Consider the following 19,137-nt stretch of genomic DNA (forward strand, 5'->3'; position numbering starts at 1 on the left):
AACTGACAGACATACTAACCCAGACTTTTAAGGCGCCACGAAAGACACAAATTAAAGTTTTGCAATAGGGTTGTAATATATAGGAAATTAGGCAGTGAGACTTCCAATTTAGCGTAGATCACTCAGACAATGGGGGAGATTTTACTAAAACTGGGGCACACAGAATCTGGTGCAGCTGTGCATAGTAAACGATCAACTTCTAACCGCAGCTTGTCCTATAAAGCTTTTTAAACCGATTGGTTACTATGCACAGCAGATTCTGTGTGCACCGGTTTTAGTAAATCTCCATTGTGTCTGTGTGATCTGCGTTAAATTGGATCCTGTTTTTGTTTTACTAAATCTCCCCCATAATGTATATTTTGAGGGCTTAGGCCTCAAGCACACTAGACATTTTTCTTTTTTTCTTCTAGACACCTTTCCTCCAGGCAGCTGCATTTTGGTAGAAAAAACGCTTGACGGTTGTAAACGCATTTAGCCGTGTCAAGCATTTGGGCATGAATTAATTTCAATGTTGAGAATAAGACTTTTTTTTGGTCACTGAAATGAATGCTCAAGCCCTAAACGCGCCTAGTGTTAATGCGCATTTGCACACGTCACACAACTTTTCTGCCAAAGGCCACTGCTCCTGGACTCCCTGGCAGTAGTTTTTTTTTTATCTGCCTCTAAACGCCTGTGTGTGCACGGACATATAGGCTAACATGCAAAGGTATTTCAAGGCAAGAAAAAAACAAAACACACCAGACACCCCTAGGAGCAGCCGGAAAAAACATATCCACTTTCCTTCAGGCTATGTGATATTACTACACAATGGGGTTGATTTACTAAAACTGAAGTGTGCAAAATCTGGTGCACCTCTGCATAGAAACCAATCAGCTTCCATTTTGTCAAAGCTATATTGAACAAGCTGAAGTTAGAAGCCGATTGGCTACCATACACAGCTGCACACTCAAGCAAAGACATTTTGATCCCACCCCCCCCCCCCCCCCCCCAAAAAAAAAAAAAAAATTGTAAGAATATGTTATCAAACAGTGATCGAATTATATGAAACATGGCTGGAATTTTGGTTTATTTTTGTTTATGTAGCTTCAAAGAAAACAATCATCGCTAAATCAAAATATATAAATACTTTATTATATTACAGGCATTAAATACATACTTTAAATGCAGAAAGTGTATTTCTATAAAGAAATGTGTAACACACTGCGTAAACTTTAAAATACAGTCTTAAACTTCATCAGACATGTACTTAACAAGATAAAAAAAAAAAAAAAAAGGCTAAAGCACCAGAAAACGAAGGCATCACATAGGTTTTTCAATAATTACATTCTCCCAAAAAAAATAAGCAATCTTCATTACAGGTCATCCACTGAGAACAGCTAAATATTTAAAGACACATTACAGAGAAGATCAGTTTAAAAGAATATGAATGCATACACTGCAAGGACACTATTTATTCTCATGGGTAAAAATCAGTTTACTAATACTGACAATTTTTATTTTATTTTTTTCAAAACTTTTAAAGCAGCAAATTAAAGATGATTTTTATAACCAAAATGTGCAAAAAGTGTGCTTAGCATAATACATAAAAAAATAAATGATTATATATATATATAATCCGCATTATGCCATCTTTGACAGGCCTATGCCACGTGATACTTGTTTACCAGCACTACAAATGAGTTGGACATCAGCATTTTAGCAGTAAAAAAATGGCTGAGCACCTAGACCAATATAGTTTCCTTTGGATTCAAATAACCATGAAATCAGCAAGTACGCTATAAGACCACTGAGTTCAAATGTATTTTACAAATATTAGACAAAGAAAAACACTCAAGACATAAAATGTGTTCCTTTCAACACATCTATTAGAAAGCACAAAAATAGGGATGAATGATTTTTGTGCGTTTAGGCCAAAACATACATGTATTTAATTATTTACAGTTATGCAGATTTTAGCACCAAGTATTACCCCCATAATTTCACCCTAAACACCTTCAGCCAGTATACCGTTTTGGGATCTTTTGTCTTAAAACATCTGTCTTTCCCAGGCACTATACAAAGTAATACATTTTTACTGTTTTATTTGGATACAGCTTAATTTGGCAGTTTAAACTGACCATACTCCTACCCAAAGTGAAGTGTTATGTGCAGTATTTGGTCAATAATGTATGTTGTATAATATCTAAGAAGCAGGAAGCCTTGCTTGCTGTCCTGGGAAGTAAGCTGACAGTATTGGTGAACTCCCAGACTTGGTTAAGGTCGGCCTAACTGGAGCTGGAAAAAAAAGAAGAAAGAAAAATAGTTTTTATTCTAATGAAATCATATTTATTTAGAATACAATTATAGAACAGATGTACATGGCTTTTTGTAAAGCCTATCTGTATGCCTACATATTAGAAAACAAGGGGTTAAAGCTGCGCCACTGCACCCAAAACTTTTATAGTCCACTAAAACTAAAAGTTGAAATTATTAAACATATGTGTACAGTCCAAACAATGCACTTTTCACTGTGCATACAGATTGATCTAGTCTTGTACGGTATGCTCCTAATCACCACCGTGACTTTCACAAATACTGCACACTGTGCACACTCCACATTGTGTGCAGTATTTGTGAAAGTCATGGTGGTGATTAGGAGCATACCGTACAAGACTAGATCAATCTGTATGCACAGTGAAAAGTGCATTGTTTGGACTGTACACATATGTTTAATAATTTCAACTTTTAGTTTTAGTGGACTATAAAAGTTTTGGGCGCAGTGGCACGGCTTTAACGCCTTGTTTTCTATATTGTTTTGTGTATTGCACGCAAGCTGCTGCCTCCCTTTATACTCAATCTGTTTGTTAACTTGCTGAGTATTCTCTCTGGATGTTATAATTTGACTAGCGCAGTTTTTTCTCCATGCCTACATATTAAGCTTACCAGGGTTTGCATTTTTTTGTGATTTGGTAGGTGCACTTCCATTTCTTTTCAGGTACTTTAAATCTAAACCGGCTGTGTCACTGTAAAAAATGGAAAGGAACAAAACAAGGCATTTCATTTTACAAGTATGGACAAAATGCATCACCACCATTATATCTGGCATGCCTTCACTGACATTTGTAAATTAAAGTATCCAGCCATTAGAACTAAACCCTTATATCCTTTAAAACAGAAGAACTATCCTTAGAGCTGCAATATGCATAGTGCTTTACATGTGATCAGCTAGGACATCAGCAATTTGAGGGGTTGATGTTTGGTTGAGAGCCAACATAAGCACACTGGCAACAATGACAGTTATCACCAGAGGCATACTGTATCTGGAATGTATTGGTTTAGAGAAACCATTAAATCGCTGGGTTTAATCCGCTTTAAAGATGATTGTAAAAAACGTTGTTAAAAAACACACAACATACATGTCTATACTTACCTCCCCTTTGTAGTGATTTCTCAAAGTGGCCCCGATTCTCCTTTTCTGGGCCCCCCCAAGCGGCGCTCATGGCTCCTCCTCTTCGAGCGCACCCATGGAGAGCTGCTCTCCCTGGGGGCACTCATGCGGGCGCGCTTCCAAGTCCTGCTGCATTAATTGACACAGACAGCAGGACTCGACCCAATGGCTCCTGCTGCTATTAATCTGTCCAATGAGGACCCGAGACAGTGGCTGGAGCTGGAACGATCTGGTTCAGGCAAGTAAAAAGGGGGGCTCTGGGGGCAGCTGCATCACAAAAGGTTTTTCACCTTAATGTACAGAATGCATTAAGGTGAAAAACCCTGATGCCGCGTACACATGGTCATTTTTTGTCTTGTAAAAAAACGTTGTTTTTTTCTTATGAAAAAAAAACTACGTTTTTCAAACTTCATTTTAAAAAACGACGTTGCCTACACACCATTGTTTTTTCAAAATGCTCTAACAAAGCGCGGTTACGTTCAGCACTTACGGCGGTACTCTGTTCCATTCAAGCTCGTGTCATAATTTGCTTCTGAGCATGTGCGGGTTTAAAAACGTCGTTTTAGCCCACACACAATCATTTTTTATGACACAAAAAACGACGTTTTGAAAAACGACATAAAAAATTGAAGCACGTTCGAAATTTTTTTTTGTCGTTTTTCAGAAGACATAAAACAACGTTTTCCCCATACTCGTTTTAAATTAAGTTTTTAAAAATGTTGTTTTTTTTCCATCACAAAAACGACCGTGTGTACGCGGCATCAGGGTTTACAACCCCTTTAAACTAAATTAATGGTAAAAATCCATGCAGCAATGTGTGGACCTAGTGCAACAAAAAAAAAAAAAAAAAAAGCATAATGCAGCGGGATAGGGATAAGTGTCCAGCTTTCAAAACCTACCATACATACTCTAGTATAAGCAGAGTTTTTCAGCACATTTTTTGGTGCTGAAAATGCCCCCCTCGGCTTATACTCTAGTCACCTTTTTGCGCCTGATCTCCCAGATTTGGGAACCCGGTACCGGCCGGCTGTAGGTCCCCTGGACCCCAAACACATATAACCCCACTCTTCCTCTACAAGTGTGCAAAGTTTGTCGTCCAGGGGGACCTACGGCCGGGTAGCATCGTTTAATTCAAATTCAGGCACCCCTTCTATAGACTCCCATGTTAAACGGTCATTTCTCCAGTAACTATGGGGACCAGGTACTGCCCGGCCGTAGGTCCCCTGGACCTAAAACTTGGCACACATGTAGCCCTAGTTCTCTGTATAGCTGTATCTATGTTTTTTTTTTTGTGCAACTAAGTTTTCATATAAAACAGCAGTTTAAGAAATGGTAAACTATTAGTTAACTGCTTGTCGACCAGCCGCCGCAGCTATACAGCGGCAGGTCGGCTCTGCTGGGCGAGAGCACGTAGCTATACGTCACCTCACCCAGCAGCTAATAGGGGCACGCGCGCCCCCCCGACTCCCGTGCGTGTGCTCGCAGGGCGCGATCGCCGCCTGGCACACGCGATCGCTCGTTACAGAGCGAGGACCGGGAGCTGTGTGTGTAAACACACAACTCCCGGTCCTGTCAGGGAGAGAAATGCTGATCTTCTGTTCATACAATGTATTAACAGAAGATCAGTCATTTCCCCATGTCAGTCCACCCCCCCCTACAGTTAGAACACACCCAGGGAACACATACTTAACCCCTTCCCCGCCCCCTAGTGTTAACCCTTCACTGCCAGTGGCATTTTTTTAGCAATCCAATGCATTTTTATAGCACTGATCGCTATAAAAATGCCAATAGTCCCAAAAGTGTCCGAAGTGTCCGCCATAATGTCGCAGTACCAAAAAAAAAACAAAAAAAAAAAAATAAAACAAAACAAAAAATCACTGATCGCCGCCATTACTAGTAAAAAAAAAAAAAAAATATTAATAAAAATGCCATAAAAATACCCCCTATTTTGTAAACGCTATAACTTTTGCGCAAACCAAACGCTTATTGCGATTTAAAAAAAAAAAAAAAAATATGTAGAAGAATACGTATCGGCCTAAACGGAGTAAAAAAAAAAAAAAAAAAAAAAAAAAAAAGTTTTATATATTTTTGGGGGATATTTATTATAGCAAAGTAAAAAATATTTTTTTTTAAAATTGTCGCTCTATTTTTGATTATAGCGCAAAAACTAAAAACCGCAGAGGTGATCAAATACCACCAAAAGAAAGGTCTATTTGGGGGGATAAAATTACTCCAATTTTGTTTGGGAGCCACGTCGCACGACCGCACAATTGTCAGTTAAAGCGATGCAGTTCCGAATCGCAAAAAGTGCTCTGGTCTTTGACCAGCAATATGGTCCGGGGGTTAAGTGGTTAACCTTTAAACCAAAAAACTGCTTAAAGGACAGACACCAGGCAATGCCTACTATTATGCCAAAATAACCTTGTTGGCCATTTTGCCCTTCATGGTTGCACTTTCACTGGACAGCAGGATGGTAGTTAGTGTGGCTTAGATACAAGTAGCACGTCTTTAGTCGTGGCAGGTCTTTTTACTTTTAACAGTTTAAAATTAAAGTTTCACTTTAAATAAGGAAATGTGGCCAGGCTATTGACATTCAATTGTTTACATATCCTTAACAAGCAGTAAATTAACTTTAGAATAGGTCCTCACTGACCTATGTAGCTGCAGGCAGAGTGTCACAGCACAATATGGAAAGGAACAAATAAGGCTTTAGATTTTACAAGTATGGACAAAATGCATCATCATCATTTATGGAGTGCTTACACTGTCATATGCAGATTAAGGTAGCAGTGTTAATTGTGACGTCAAATTTAGATTTAGTCTTATTTCTAGTCTTTTGACTAAAATGCCATTTAAGTTTTAGGCCTCGTACACACCAGCTGATCTGTCCGATGAAAACGGTCCGCGGACCGTTTTCATCTGACATGTCCGCTGCCGGATTTTGGTCTGATGGCTGTACACACCATCAGACCAAAATCCCCGCGGAAAACAAACGCGGTGACGTGTCGCGACGATGACGCGGCGACGTGCGCGACCCTGGAAGGTCAATGCTTCTACGCATGCGTCGAATCTCTTCAACGCATGCGAGGGCTTTCGGCTGAGCGGACATGTCCGGTGAGTCTGTACAGACGACCGAACATGTCCGACGGACAGGTTTCCAGCGGACATGTTTCTTAGCATGCTAAGAAACATGTCCGCTGGAAACCTGTCCGATCTGCCGGACATTTGTCCGGTCGGCCGTACACACGACCGAACATGTCTGCTGAAACTGGTCCGCGGACCAGTTTTAGCAGACATGTTCGGTCGTGTGTACGGGGCCTTAGTTGTATTAATTTAGTCATCTGAATTGTTTTATTCTTAGTCATATTGAAGCAAACTAAAATCTCCAGTACATTTTAGCAGACTAAATTGTATGGGCTTTAGTTTGATTTTAATGCATTTTTCTTTTAGAATTGACAAACTTTATATACTCCTGGGGTATAAATCTAATAACATGTTATTTATGGTATTACATTTGAACATGCACTACAGACACAGGATTTAGCCATTGTGATATAGAACGTCTTTATAAATAATAGCAAGTAACAAAAAATTGCTTTTTTTGACAAGCAGAAATACAGCTTGAAAATACAAAAAACAAAAAAAAAGTGTTAACTCTATTGGCTGTAATGCCATTGCACATATTACCTGACTATATTCCCAACATTAAATATTAAGAAAAAGATGGAGCGATTAGTAAACCTTCCTAAAGCTAAACTAAACCCTCCTATCCCTTACAAAGAAAGACGGCACCATTTTAGCTTCTCTTTAGAGCTCCAGTTTGCACAGTGCCTTCCATTAGTTACAACACTAGCCATTTGAGGTGTTTGAAGTTTGGTTAAGAGCTAAGAGTTGAGACACAGAACTGTGTAGCTGCAGGCACTGTGAAGTAATTCATACTAAAAAGTTTACAATAAAAAAAAGCTCTTGCTTTCCCTTAGTAGCTTGTTTTGCTACACCCTCCACCAAGTGATTTGGCAGCCTGCCAGCGTTCCAATTTCTTACGTAAACACATAACAGGTAAACAAAAAGGGGGGGACCAATGTGCTGGGGCCCAGCAAATCAACTTCACTGCATCTTTTGCAAGATTTAAGGGTGAATAGCTCTATAATGCCTGCAGCTAGAGGTTAGTCAGGACTTGTTTTTAAGTTTATTTACTGCTTTGTAGGAATATTTAGATAATTCACTACCCAATGCCTGGCCACTGACTTTGTATGAATTAAAATCTGTGTACCTTGAGGTAGAAGGGAAAATAGGAGTTGATGTTGTAGGTACAGGCCTGGGCTCAGGGGCTGGGCTGCAATCAGTAGGGGTATTTACATTGAACCGTACCTGTAAAAACATGAAAAATATCCACTTTTAGAAGTGATGAAAATGAATACATTAAATATATACCTAGAGCTCAGGACAGCATATAAATGAAAAAAAAAAAAAGCTAGAAAAAACATAATTGCATTCTCATAAAACAGTGCAGGAAATGGAAAAAAGGCAAAAGAAGATTAAAACTTAAAAAAAAAAAAAAAAAAAAAAAAAAAAAGTCACTGGTGTGTAAACAAAAGTGCCCAAAGCTAATGAAAAATGTGGAATAGCAGATTAATTGTATGGTGCATGCCTGTGGGCCAAGTCTTGATGAACCTGAGGTTGCAGCTGGTACATTCTTTCGCAAAGCTGGAGTACTGCTGTTGTAAAATTTGGAAGCTAGAGAAAGGCCAACTGGATTAAAGATTGTTGAAGTAAAGTAAGGATCGTTAGCAGTAGAAAATGGTGGCTAGGAAAAAAGAAAAAGATTATTTGAGGATATGCCACATTCTAATACACCTTTCATAACGGAGGAAAAAAACCTGCAGGAAGTACTGAGTAATTATTTTCTAATCAAGTTATGCTTCTTTTTTTTAGACTTTATATGACAATACCAACTTTATTTTTTATAATTATCATTTTGATCATACATTGACCTTCTTTACAAGCTGTTACCTTTTAGTTAAGGGTTTTTGAGCAGTAAAATCTGGTTGGTGAGAGTATTCATTAGGAGCAAAGGAGGACACCATAGCATTTTTCAAGGCCCAAAGTGAGCCTTTGCTTTCCACAATCATTCTGTTTTGCTGTCCAAAGCAAGGAGACAAAGCCCTTTCTAAGCTACAAGAAGCCGACATATGACTTTTGAAACTGGCGGCTTAAGCAACTAGTGTGGTCACATGTCCCAACACCATCATTATCAAGTGGGAGGGACAAGGAGTCACATGCTCCTTTGTACCCAGATGTACCAGGTATGGAACCCTAAACGGATGACCATCTTTTCATACTTGCATGCCGTTTGTCATACTGCTAGATGCACATATAATGTAATCTCAACTAGTCCCCCCCCCCCCCAAAAGGATAAGGTTAAACAAGCTGCACTGAACACAAATGACACTAGGGGGGTCATTTACTAAAGACAAATCCACTTTGCACTACAAAGTGCAAACTACAAGTGCAAAGTGCACTTGAAATTGAACTGAATGCTCACTTGGAAGTGCAGTCGCTGTAAATCTAAGGGGTGGATCTGAAATGAGGGGAAGCTCTGCTTATTTTATTATCCAATCTAAAATGCTATTTTACTTGCATGTCCCCCTCGGATCTACAGCGACTGCACTTCCAAGTGCAGTTTGCACTTGTAGTGCAAAGTGGATTTGCCTTTCATAAATAACCCCCTAGGTGCAATTATAATGCCATGTCTCCAACGATTTACTTATTTGGTGCATGCAGCTTCAGTTTAAAACAGGGCTGTTGCATTACTGTGGTTTTTTGTTTTTAACCACTTCAGCCCTTGAAAAATGTACCCCCTTCCTGACCAGGCAATTTTTTTGTGATTCGGCACTGTGTCGCTTTAACTGACAATTGCGACGCTGTACCCAAACAAAATTGACGTCCTTTTTTCCCACAAATAGAGCTTCCTTTTGGTGGCATTTTATCCCCGCTGTGGTTTTTATTTTCAATTTTGGAAAAAAATTACAGTTACTTACTGGTAACATATTTTCCAGGCGTCTTTCAGGACAGCCACCTATGAGAGACCTCGGCTCCTCCCTTCTGAGGAAACCCAGCCTAGATTTAAAAGGCATGCTTCCCCGCCAGCTCCTCAGTTCTTCAAGAGCAACTCCGGCCAGCTAGGGAGACACAAGAACACATCACACACCATAAATTACAGAGTCAGGAACCCAAAAGGAAAACAACCAGGGTGGGTACGCGGTGCTGTCCTGAAAGACTCCTGGAAAAAAAAAAAAGAGTTACCAGTAACGCTAATTTTCTCATATCGTCTTTCAGGACAGCCACCTATGAGAGGATAAGTGAGCACTTACCCTTAAGGGTGTGACTACGGCTTACAGGACTCCATATCCAAAGAGCCTGATCCCTTTGCCGACAACAAGATCAGCCTCTAGTGTCAGGTAAAAAGGTGGGAGAGCTGAATCACGTTGCCGCTGCACAGATCTGGCGCGGAGTAGCATCAGCTTCTCCGAGTTCTTCCTACATATTGGCTCACACGATTGTTGGCTAATGCCATCTTGCCCAGGTACTGCTAGAGATTTCAACCCTTACTTTAGTCCCTGCCAAAGAACAAGGAAGTAAACCCCCTTATTGACACATCAACCAAAAGATCAAAAGGAAAGTCCCACAAAGGCCTGCAATAAGTAAAAGTTTGGTCCTACTTGGAAAACTGCAGACCTAAAACTGGTCCAGCCAGGGCCGGCCTTAGGCCTTTAGGCGCCCTGTGCGAGAAAGCTTTACAGCGCCCCCTAGTGACCACGCCCCTCAGTAACCACGCCCCTTGGTAACCACACCCCTCGGTAACCACACCCATTTCTCCAATACCGGCTCCATTTAAAGCCTTCCATTCCGTTAAGTTCCCAACAAAAAGATTACAAGCTATGATAAAAATACAACTTTTATTCACACGCTATAATAACGCCACATATACTGTATATCACACGGTATAATAACGCCACATATAAAGTAAATCACAAGCTATAATAACGCCACATATAAAGTAAATCACACGCTATAATAACGCCACATATAAAGTAAATCACACGCTATAATAACGCCACATATAAAGTAAATCACACGCTATAATAACGCCACATATAAAGTAAATCACACGCTATAATAACTCCACATATACTGTATATCACACTCTATAATAACGCCACATATAAAGTAAATCACATGGTATAATACCACTACCTGTAAATTTACTATCAAATATCAAACATAATTACAATAAAGTATTTTTTTACTTTTGCATTTACAGTTCCTTTAAGAAACACCCTATTTAAAAAAGAAAATACAAAACAGACATTAAGCAGTACACTGCACTTATAAAAAAAGAATTTACTTACAGAAAAAAGTTTTCACATCCGCTGCCTGATTTTTGCCCTCCTTTGTCTTTTCAGTGCGCATTGCATATGAGCTCCTCATAGCAAGGCAAGGACAGCCGCCATGCCGTCTTTCCGGCAGAATCCGCCTGTGGCCTGCCAGGTGTACCTTGAGCATTTGGCAACCGGGGCGGATTCTATATCTGCCCCCCCCCCCCATAAAATGTAAAAACACCCCACTGTGCCCCCTGCATCCTTCAATATCTCTGTCACTACTGTGTACCCCTCTCCACAACTGCACCAATGGACCTCTCTACATTACACAGCACCCTGCACCTCTGGACCCCTTTACATTACACAGCACCCTGCACCTCTGGACCCCTTTACATTACACAGCCCCCTGCACCTCTGGACCCCTTTACATTACACAGCACCTCTGGGCCCCTTTACACTACACAGCACCCTGCACCTCTGGACCCCTTTACATTACACAGCCCCCTGCACCTCTGGACCCCTTTACATTACACAGCCCCCTGCACCTCTGGACCCCTTTACATTACACAGCACCCTGCACCTCTGGACCCCTTTACATTACACAGCACCCTGCACCTCTGGGCCCCTTTACATTACACAGCACCCTGCACCTCTGGGCCCCTTTACATTACACAGCCCCTGCACCTCTGGGCCCCTTTACATTACACAACACCCTGCACCCCTTTACATTACACAGCCCCTGCACCTCTGGACCCCTTTACATTACACAGCACTTCTGGGCCCCTTTACATTACACAGCACCCTGCACCTCTGGACCCTTTACATTACACAGCACCCTGCACCTCTGGGCGCCTTTACATTACACAGCACCCTGCACCTCTGGACCCCATTACATTACACAGCACCCTGCACCAATGGACCCCTTTATATTACACAGCACCCTGAACCTCTGGTCCCCTTTAAATTACACAACACCCTGCACCTTTGGGCCCCTTTACATTACACAGCACCCTGCACCTCTGGGTCCCTTTACATTACACAGCACCCTGCACCAATGGACCCCTTTATATTACACAGCACCTTGCACCTCTGGGCCCCTTTACACTACACAGCACCTTGCACCTCTGGGCCCCTTTACACCACACCTTGCACCTCTGGGCCCCTTTACATTACACAGCACCCTGCACCCCTGGGCCCCTTTACATTACACAGCACCCTGCACCCCTGGACCCCTTTACACTACACAGCACCTTGCACCTCTGGGCCCCTTTACATTATACAGCACCCTGCACCTCTGGACCCCATTACATTACACAGCCCCCTGCACCTCTGGACCCCATTACATTACACAGCACCTTTGGGCCCCATTACATTACAAAGCCCCCTGCACTTCTGGACCCCTTTACATTACATAGCACCTCTGGATGGACCCCTTTACATTACACGGCACCTTGCACCACTGGGCCCCTTACATTACACAGCACCCCACAGCTCTGGACCCCTTTACATTACACAGCACCCTGCATCTCTGGACCCCTTTACACTACACAGCACCTTGCACTACTGGGCCCCTTACATTACACAGCACCCTGCACCTCTGGGCCCCTTTACATTACACAGCACCCTGCACCTCGTTACATTACACAGCACCCTGCACCTCTGGACCCCTTTACACTACACAGCACCTTGCACCACTGGGTCCCTTACATTACAAAGCACCCTGCACCTCTGGGCCCCTTTACATTACACAGCACCCTGCACACCTTTACATTACACAGCCCTGAACACCTATATGTAACACAGACACCCCCCTAACAGTTCTGGACCCCCTGCATGTTACGCAGACCCCCGTACAGTGCATACCCCCTCCCCCTAAAATACAGATCTCTCCTTACAATACAGAACCCCCTCTACAATAAAGATTTACCCCTACAATACAGACCCCCCCCCCCCTACGATAGACCACCCCTACAGCGCAGACCCCCCAACAGTAAAGCACCTCGTTACATTACACAGCACCCTGCACCTCTGGACCCCGTTACACTACACAGCACCTTGCACCACTGGGTCCCTTACATTACATAGCACCCTGCACCTCTGGGCCCCTTACATTACACAGCACCCCACAGCTCTGGACCCCTTTACATTACACAGCACCCTGCACCACTGGACCCCTTTACATTACACAGCACCTCACAGCTCTGGACCCCTTTACATTACACAGCACCCTGCACCACTGGACCCCTTTACATTACACAGCACCCTGCACACCTTTACATTACACAGCCCCGGACACCTATATGTAACACAGACACCCCCCTAACAGTTCTGGACCCCCTGCATGTTACGCAGACCCCCCGTACAGTGCATACCCCCTCCCCCTAAAATACAGATCTCTCCTTACAATACAGAACCCCCTCTACAATACAGATTTATCCCTACAATACAGAACCCCCCCCTACAATAGACCACCCCTACAGTGCAGACCCCCCAACAGTAAAGAACACCCCCCCTACAATAGACCACTCCTACAGTGCAGACCCCCCTACAATAAAGAACCCCCCCACATTACAGAACACCCCCTACAATAAAGAACCCCCCACAATACAGAAAACACCCCCCCCTACAATACAGATCAACCCCTACAGTGTAGACCCCCCCCAACAATAAAGAACCCCCCCACACACACACAATCCAGAAAACACCCCCCCCACACACACAATACAGATCAAACCCTACAGTGCAGACCCCCCCCCCCCCCAACAATAAAGACCCCCCCCACACACACACAATTCAGAAAACAACCCCCCCCCCCCACAATACAGATCAACCCCTACAGTGCAGCAGACCCCCCCCCCCAACAATAAAGAACCCCCCCCCCACAATACAGAAAACAACCCCCCACCCACAATACAGATCACACCTTACAGTGCAGACCCCCCTACAATAAAGAACCCCCCCCCTAAAATACAGACGACCCCCCCTTCAGCCCTGTAAAGCAAGCAGGCTCAGATAACCTGCTTGCCGCATGCTGCACACACAGTACAGGCAAGGGGGAGGAGGCTTCACTGCTCGGCTGCGTGACTGAGACAGTCACAGGCAGCCGAGACTCAGGCCCGCGGAGCTGCCGAAGGAGAATCACTGCGGCCAGGTCCCGGGTGTGCCGACGGCTCGCTGGGATGCGGCTTGCACGGCACCCCCCCTGCAAAGCCAGGCACCCGGCACCACGCCACCCGGAAAGGTCCTCTTTAGTCGCGGGGGGGGGGCGCCGGCCTGACACCCACAGTGTGCGGCAGGCCCCCCGCCCACTACTTAATACGCGGGCGAATTAAAAAATCTTTGCGGTCGCCAGGCGCCCTTGTTGCTATGGCGCCCTGAGCGATCGCACTGTCCGCACACCGCAAAGGCCGGCCCTGGGTCCAGCTGACGCAACGCCTCCAAATCTCAGATAAGTGGAGTATAAAAATATAATCTTGAGGGATACCTCTTAGTAGCCAGACCACCAGGTTCCCAGAGCCCTCAAGAGACCTGTGGTCCTTTAAGCCTGTGTGATACAATGAGAATGACTATAGTGTTCTCTGCCCACTGGTAAGACTGCGAGTGGGAGAGATGGCATAGCACCTGGGGAAACACCAGCACTGAGCGTCGGCATCTACCCAAGAGTGCCAACCCTATATCGGTTCAGGCCCAAAGAGGAAGTTTTATGGGAGAAAACCAGAGTTCCCAGAGACAACTTGAGATCACAGGGTTAACCGCCCTATAGACGGTCCAGATCCGGAAGTGCCCGTAACTGCAAGAGGATGTCTCCACTGAGTTAAGTCTTAACTTCCATGACCAGACGAGATCAGGTGCATTCAGGGTGTTGTGGCCATAGGCCAGCATTGCTACCCTTGTATTTCACAGGAAGGACTTTCCTGTCTGCTATGCAATTCAAGAATCGCCTCTGGCCCAGGACAAAGAACAGGTCCCCTGTGGGAGGGATAGCGCACAGTCTTAGACATGCTGTTAGTCACCCACCACTTGGGGGGGGGGGGGCTGCCCTTCCTCTTACTGACCGTGCACCAATGTGTCTGAAATTGTGTCAGATAATATTCTGAGATGCGCCAGCATAAATACAAGAGTAGTTAATTTTCCTACAATGAAAAGAATCACAGGTCCCTTTCAGAAGGGAGAGTTCATTCTCTTGAGCATGAAATCCAACAATACCCCTTTATCTCGCAAGATTAGGCCGGTAAGTCTGGATCTGTGGAAAAAAAAATGCGTCTTGTGGGTGCAGAGGGTACTGAACCAAAGTCTTCTGATAAGCTGGACTCTAGTCTTCTCCAGCTTCCATCAGATCTAATGGACAGGAATGCCCTTTCCCACTGCTCTGTCCTTGGTTGTGGAGCAATAGGGTTTTTCTTGTCCTACAACCACATCCTCCAGAGAAATTCTGTAATGAGGAGGCATACTGAATTCACCATCCAGGCCTTCTCCCACTTAACAAGTGTTCTAGAAACCTGTGTATCTTACCAGGGTCTGGTCACCTGAAGGCTTATAACCCTCTGTGATGCCATCCAGGGGGCCACCCCCTGAAATTGGGCCCTGGTCATCAGAGATCTCCTGTTTAGTTTCCTATATCGGTTGCGCACAGGTGATGTGGCCGTCAGGCACCACCCGGCCAGAAAACCTGTAACCTTAAACACTAGGGAAACATGCAGGGTGCTAGCTTGGATGGGATTCAAACTCATGACCTCAGTGTTTAAGGCATAGTTTAGGTGCAATACCTTCAATATGAGCTCTTTTTCTTCACTGTTTCTGGGTCGACCAGGAGAACCTGAAGACCCTTGCCTGAAGATTTTAGGTGAGCTAGTTTACTGGTCCTACACAGGCAAAGTTTTCACTGCAGTGCCTATATAGTGCAGACTCTGTGTGAGGTGACCCTCCTGGTCACGAGTGCACGCCACCCAATGTGCCAAGTATATCAAATGCCAGCATGTGTTTGGGGCATGTAAACTACCTCACATAAACATAGGGAGAACCCCCAACTTAACACAAGTTTCTGGAATGTTGGGGATCTGAACCAATCACCACAGTCCTGCCAGGCAGAATTATCAGCCACCCAGTCCTTCTTTCCTGGATAGCCTCGTGACCAGGAGACCGCTCAGAAAACTGACTCACAGCCCCAACGAATCCGCCAGAGTTGAAGAGTTAACCGCTGCCACTGCATGAAGTGACTGGTTTAAGGTCATAAAAGGAGCCAACATGCGGATAAGATCCTGTGTCTCCAGGAAGACTCATATTGCTACACGGGTTGTGAGCTATGACTGCCTCACCATCGTTGCCTTTCGGCGGTCAGTCTTGTATTTTACCACACAGTGTAATTTCAGTCAGACACCCTCCATACACCTCGTGCATGAGGGGGAAATAGTTTCTCCCTCACCCAGTGCCTTCTGGTTACAAGGGGGGGGAAAAACTCTCAAAGTATGTGCATGGAAAAACAAACACTGAGGTTTACCTGTGGAGTGCTGGGGCCTGCTACCGCTGCCTGTGGAGGTGTCACAGAGGAGTCCACCCTGCCCCTTTGGTGGTCTGCAGCCTCTGCTGGGTCTTCTCTTTTTGAAGACCATAGCCCCTGAAATATTACCCACTACCCTGTTCCACCAGCAGGAGGTACAGGTGCTGTGCAGTACCTAGGACACGCACAGCTTCTCAGGTCCCCAGCAGACCTGTCAGAGCCCTAAGGAATGGCTTGAACTCACAGCAGCCAGAGGACTTACCACCAAGCCAACTGCTTCCTTTGTAGTAAAGCATGCTCATCTCATTTCTTCAGGATTAGGACTGGTGGAATAATGGCATGAACTCATGGACCTTGCAGTGTCACCTGCCGGAGGAAACGCCAAAAACTGAGGAGCCAGCAGGGAAGCATGCCTTTTAAATCTAGGCTGGGCAGCGTTTCCCAAGAGGGGAGGAGCCAAGGTCTCTCATATGTGGCTGTCCTGAAAGACGATATGGGAAAAACAATATTTTTTACTTTTTGCTATAATTAATATCCCGTCTTTTCCAAAAAAATATAAAAAAAAAACACAAATTTCTTCATCGGTTTTGGTCAATATATATTCTTCTACATATTTTTAGTAACAAAAATCACAATAAGTGTATAATGAATGGTTTGCACAAGTTATAGCATCTACAAAACTATGGGAAAGATTTGGGCATGTTTATTATCTTTTTTACTAGTAATGGCAGTGATCTGCGACCATTGACATTTATACAGCGATCAGTGGTACTAAAAGGGTACTAATTACTGTGTAAATGTCACAGGCAGGGAAGGGGTTAACACTAGGGGGCGAATAAGGGGTTAATCGTGTTCCCCCAGTGTGTGTTCCAACTGTAGGGGGAAGGAACTGACTAAAGGAGAAGATAGATTGTTGTTCCTAGCTAGTAGGAACACACAATCTGTCTCCCCTCTCCTCACAGAACGTGGATCTGTGCGTACACACACACACACATACCCTGCTTCTGGCTCACCATACAACATTGTACTGAACTGGTGGCAGTATGTGTATATATATATATATATATATATATATATATATATATATATATATATATATATATATATATATATATATATATATATATATATATATATATATATATATTAAAAAAAAAAAAAAAAAAATAGAATAGGAGTGGAAGCGTTTGTGGTTTCAATAAAAGTTTAATAAAAGGTTTTACACTATATCGATTCCCTTTGCTTTTCTATGCAACATCCGGATAACACATGTAAAGGGATACAGACTAACAATATATAAAAGGAACAGAATCCTGAGAAACTGAAAGAGAATAAAGCCAATGGGAACCCTCTTGATATAAACATGCCTTACGTGACTCATCTGTAGTGGGTGATCATTGCAATCAGGCGAGTGCTTCAGCTTGGAAAAGGTGGTGGAGCACTGAAGCACTTTTCTAAAGCACTTTATGTTTGGAAAGCACTTTATTCGCACAGCACATTGGCACTTTGAGTGAACTGTGGAGTTTAATTTGCACTTTTGTGTGGACCGTTTCTTTTTGTATAGTAATAATTTCCATCTTTCCATTTGCACATTTTCACTAAGTGATAGTACAAATTATTTCACTTATATGTGATATACCACTGTTTTAAATATTACAGGTCAGCGCTGTTCATAGACAAAAGGTATATTGTAATATTCCTTAATTAGGGAGTATAGCACAGCTGCTTTAACCCAAGCGCTGGTGAAATTTATGATTATTATTTATTTTTTTAAAGGGGCAAACAAGGCTTACTTTTTGTGAATATTGTCTTGCAACAATGATTGTTTTTTTTCACAATTAAACATAATTAAACATAAAACTAAAGAAAAGGGCACTTTTTTTGAGCAGTATTAGTTTAAAAATAGATGTTACTGCACATAAAAAAATGTGCATTTTATTCTGTAATCTCTCCAGTTGAAAACACTAAAATTATGATTTTGGTACAAAGCACTGTAAAGTTATTTACAAATAAAGTAAAGTAGGTTTTTGCAATTTTGTGCTTTTAGTGTGATGTGTAAATATATGTAAAAAGGTGTACAAATATTAATGAACAAAGGAAACAAAAAAACAGATAAAAAGTTTAAATATTAGTTAATGCAGCTATGATTTATCAGGGCTGAATTGCTGTTTACTGTGAAAGGGGGAAACCCGACAGCAGGGTAGGACTGGACGTACTAGGTGCGCACATGTACAATGACATGTCTAGCACGCCTAGAGTCTGCAATAGATTAAAAAAAAAAAACAAAAAAAAACCTTCTGTATGTAGTTCCCCTTCAGCCCCCTGTAATACCTACCTGAGCCCAATCTCAATCCAGCGATGTGTACAAGAGCAGCAGCTCTCCCGTATCTCTCCCTACTAAATGGCGGAAGGGCAGTAGCAGGTAGTAGCCATTGGCTCCTGCTGTTGTCAACCAAAGCCAGTGAGGAAGGTAGGTTTGCCAGGAATGCAATTAACATAGCTATGCTTTTAGAAAAAAAAAATTAATAATAATGATTACAATCCAAAATAATACTGAAACGGTAAAATACATTGAATGCTATGCAGACCTCTACTGTTTAATTTTTATTGTATTTTCTATCAGAAATGCAACAGATGGTCCTGAAGAGATTATGAGAATCATTTAAACAGTAGCTGAACCCACACTTCCACCATCACACTTCGCAGCAAAGCATTTCATAGTATTCTTTTTCATAGAACCCAAGGGATAAATTTTCCACTTCAGAACACCTGTCCATATCATCTTAAGATTTCCCCCCCCCCCCGAATATTACCATCAAATTTAGTTTACC

General features: G+C 43.0%; 1 protein-coding gene across 2 annotated transcripts in view; it reads right to left on the bottom strand.

The window, feature by feature from the left end:
* Positions 1–1,105: 1,105 nt before the first annotated feature.
* The window catches only part of LOC120941696 (spindle assembly abnormal protein 6 homolog), a 157,279-nt gene continuing 139,247 nt past the window's right edge, over positions 1,106–19,137 (bottom strand). Inside the window, exons 14-17 of one of the 2 annotated variants that reach the window (XM_040355256.1) lie at positions 8,079–8,234; positions 7,701–7,798; positions 2,923–3,002; positions 1,106–2,274 (exon numbers count right to left, since the gene is read on the bottom strand). In XM_040355256.1, the coding sequence (XP_040211190.1) occupies positions 2,183–2,274; positions 2,923–3,002; positions 7,701–7,798; positions 8,079–8,234 (426 nt within the window). In that variant the 3' untranslated portion in view covers positions 1,106–2,182. The remainder of the gene's footprint in view (positions 2,275–2,922; positions 3,003–7,700; positions 7,799–8,078; positions 8,235–19,137) is intronic. The other variant, XM_040355267.1, reaches the window with a different exon arrangement.

The sequence above is a fragment of the Rana temporaria genome, chromosome 1 (assembly GCF_905171775.1).
Source record: "Rana temporaria chromosome 1, aRanTem1.1, whole genome shotgun sequence".
NCBI lineage: Eukaryota > Metazoa > Chordata > Amphibia > Anura > Ranidae > Rana > Rana temporaria.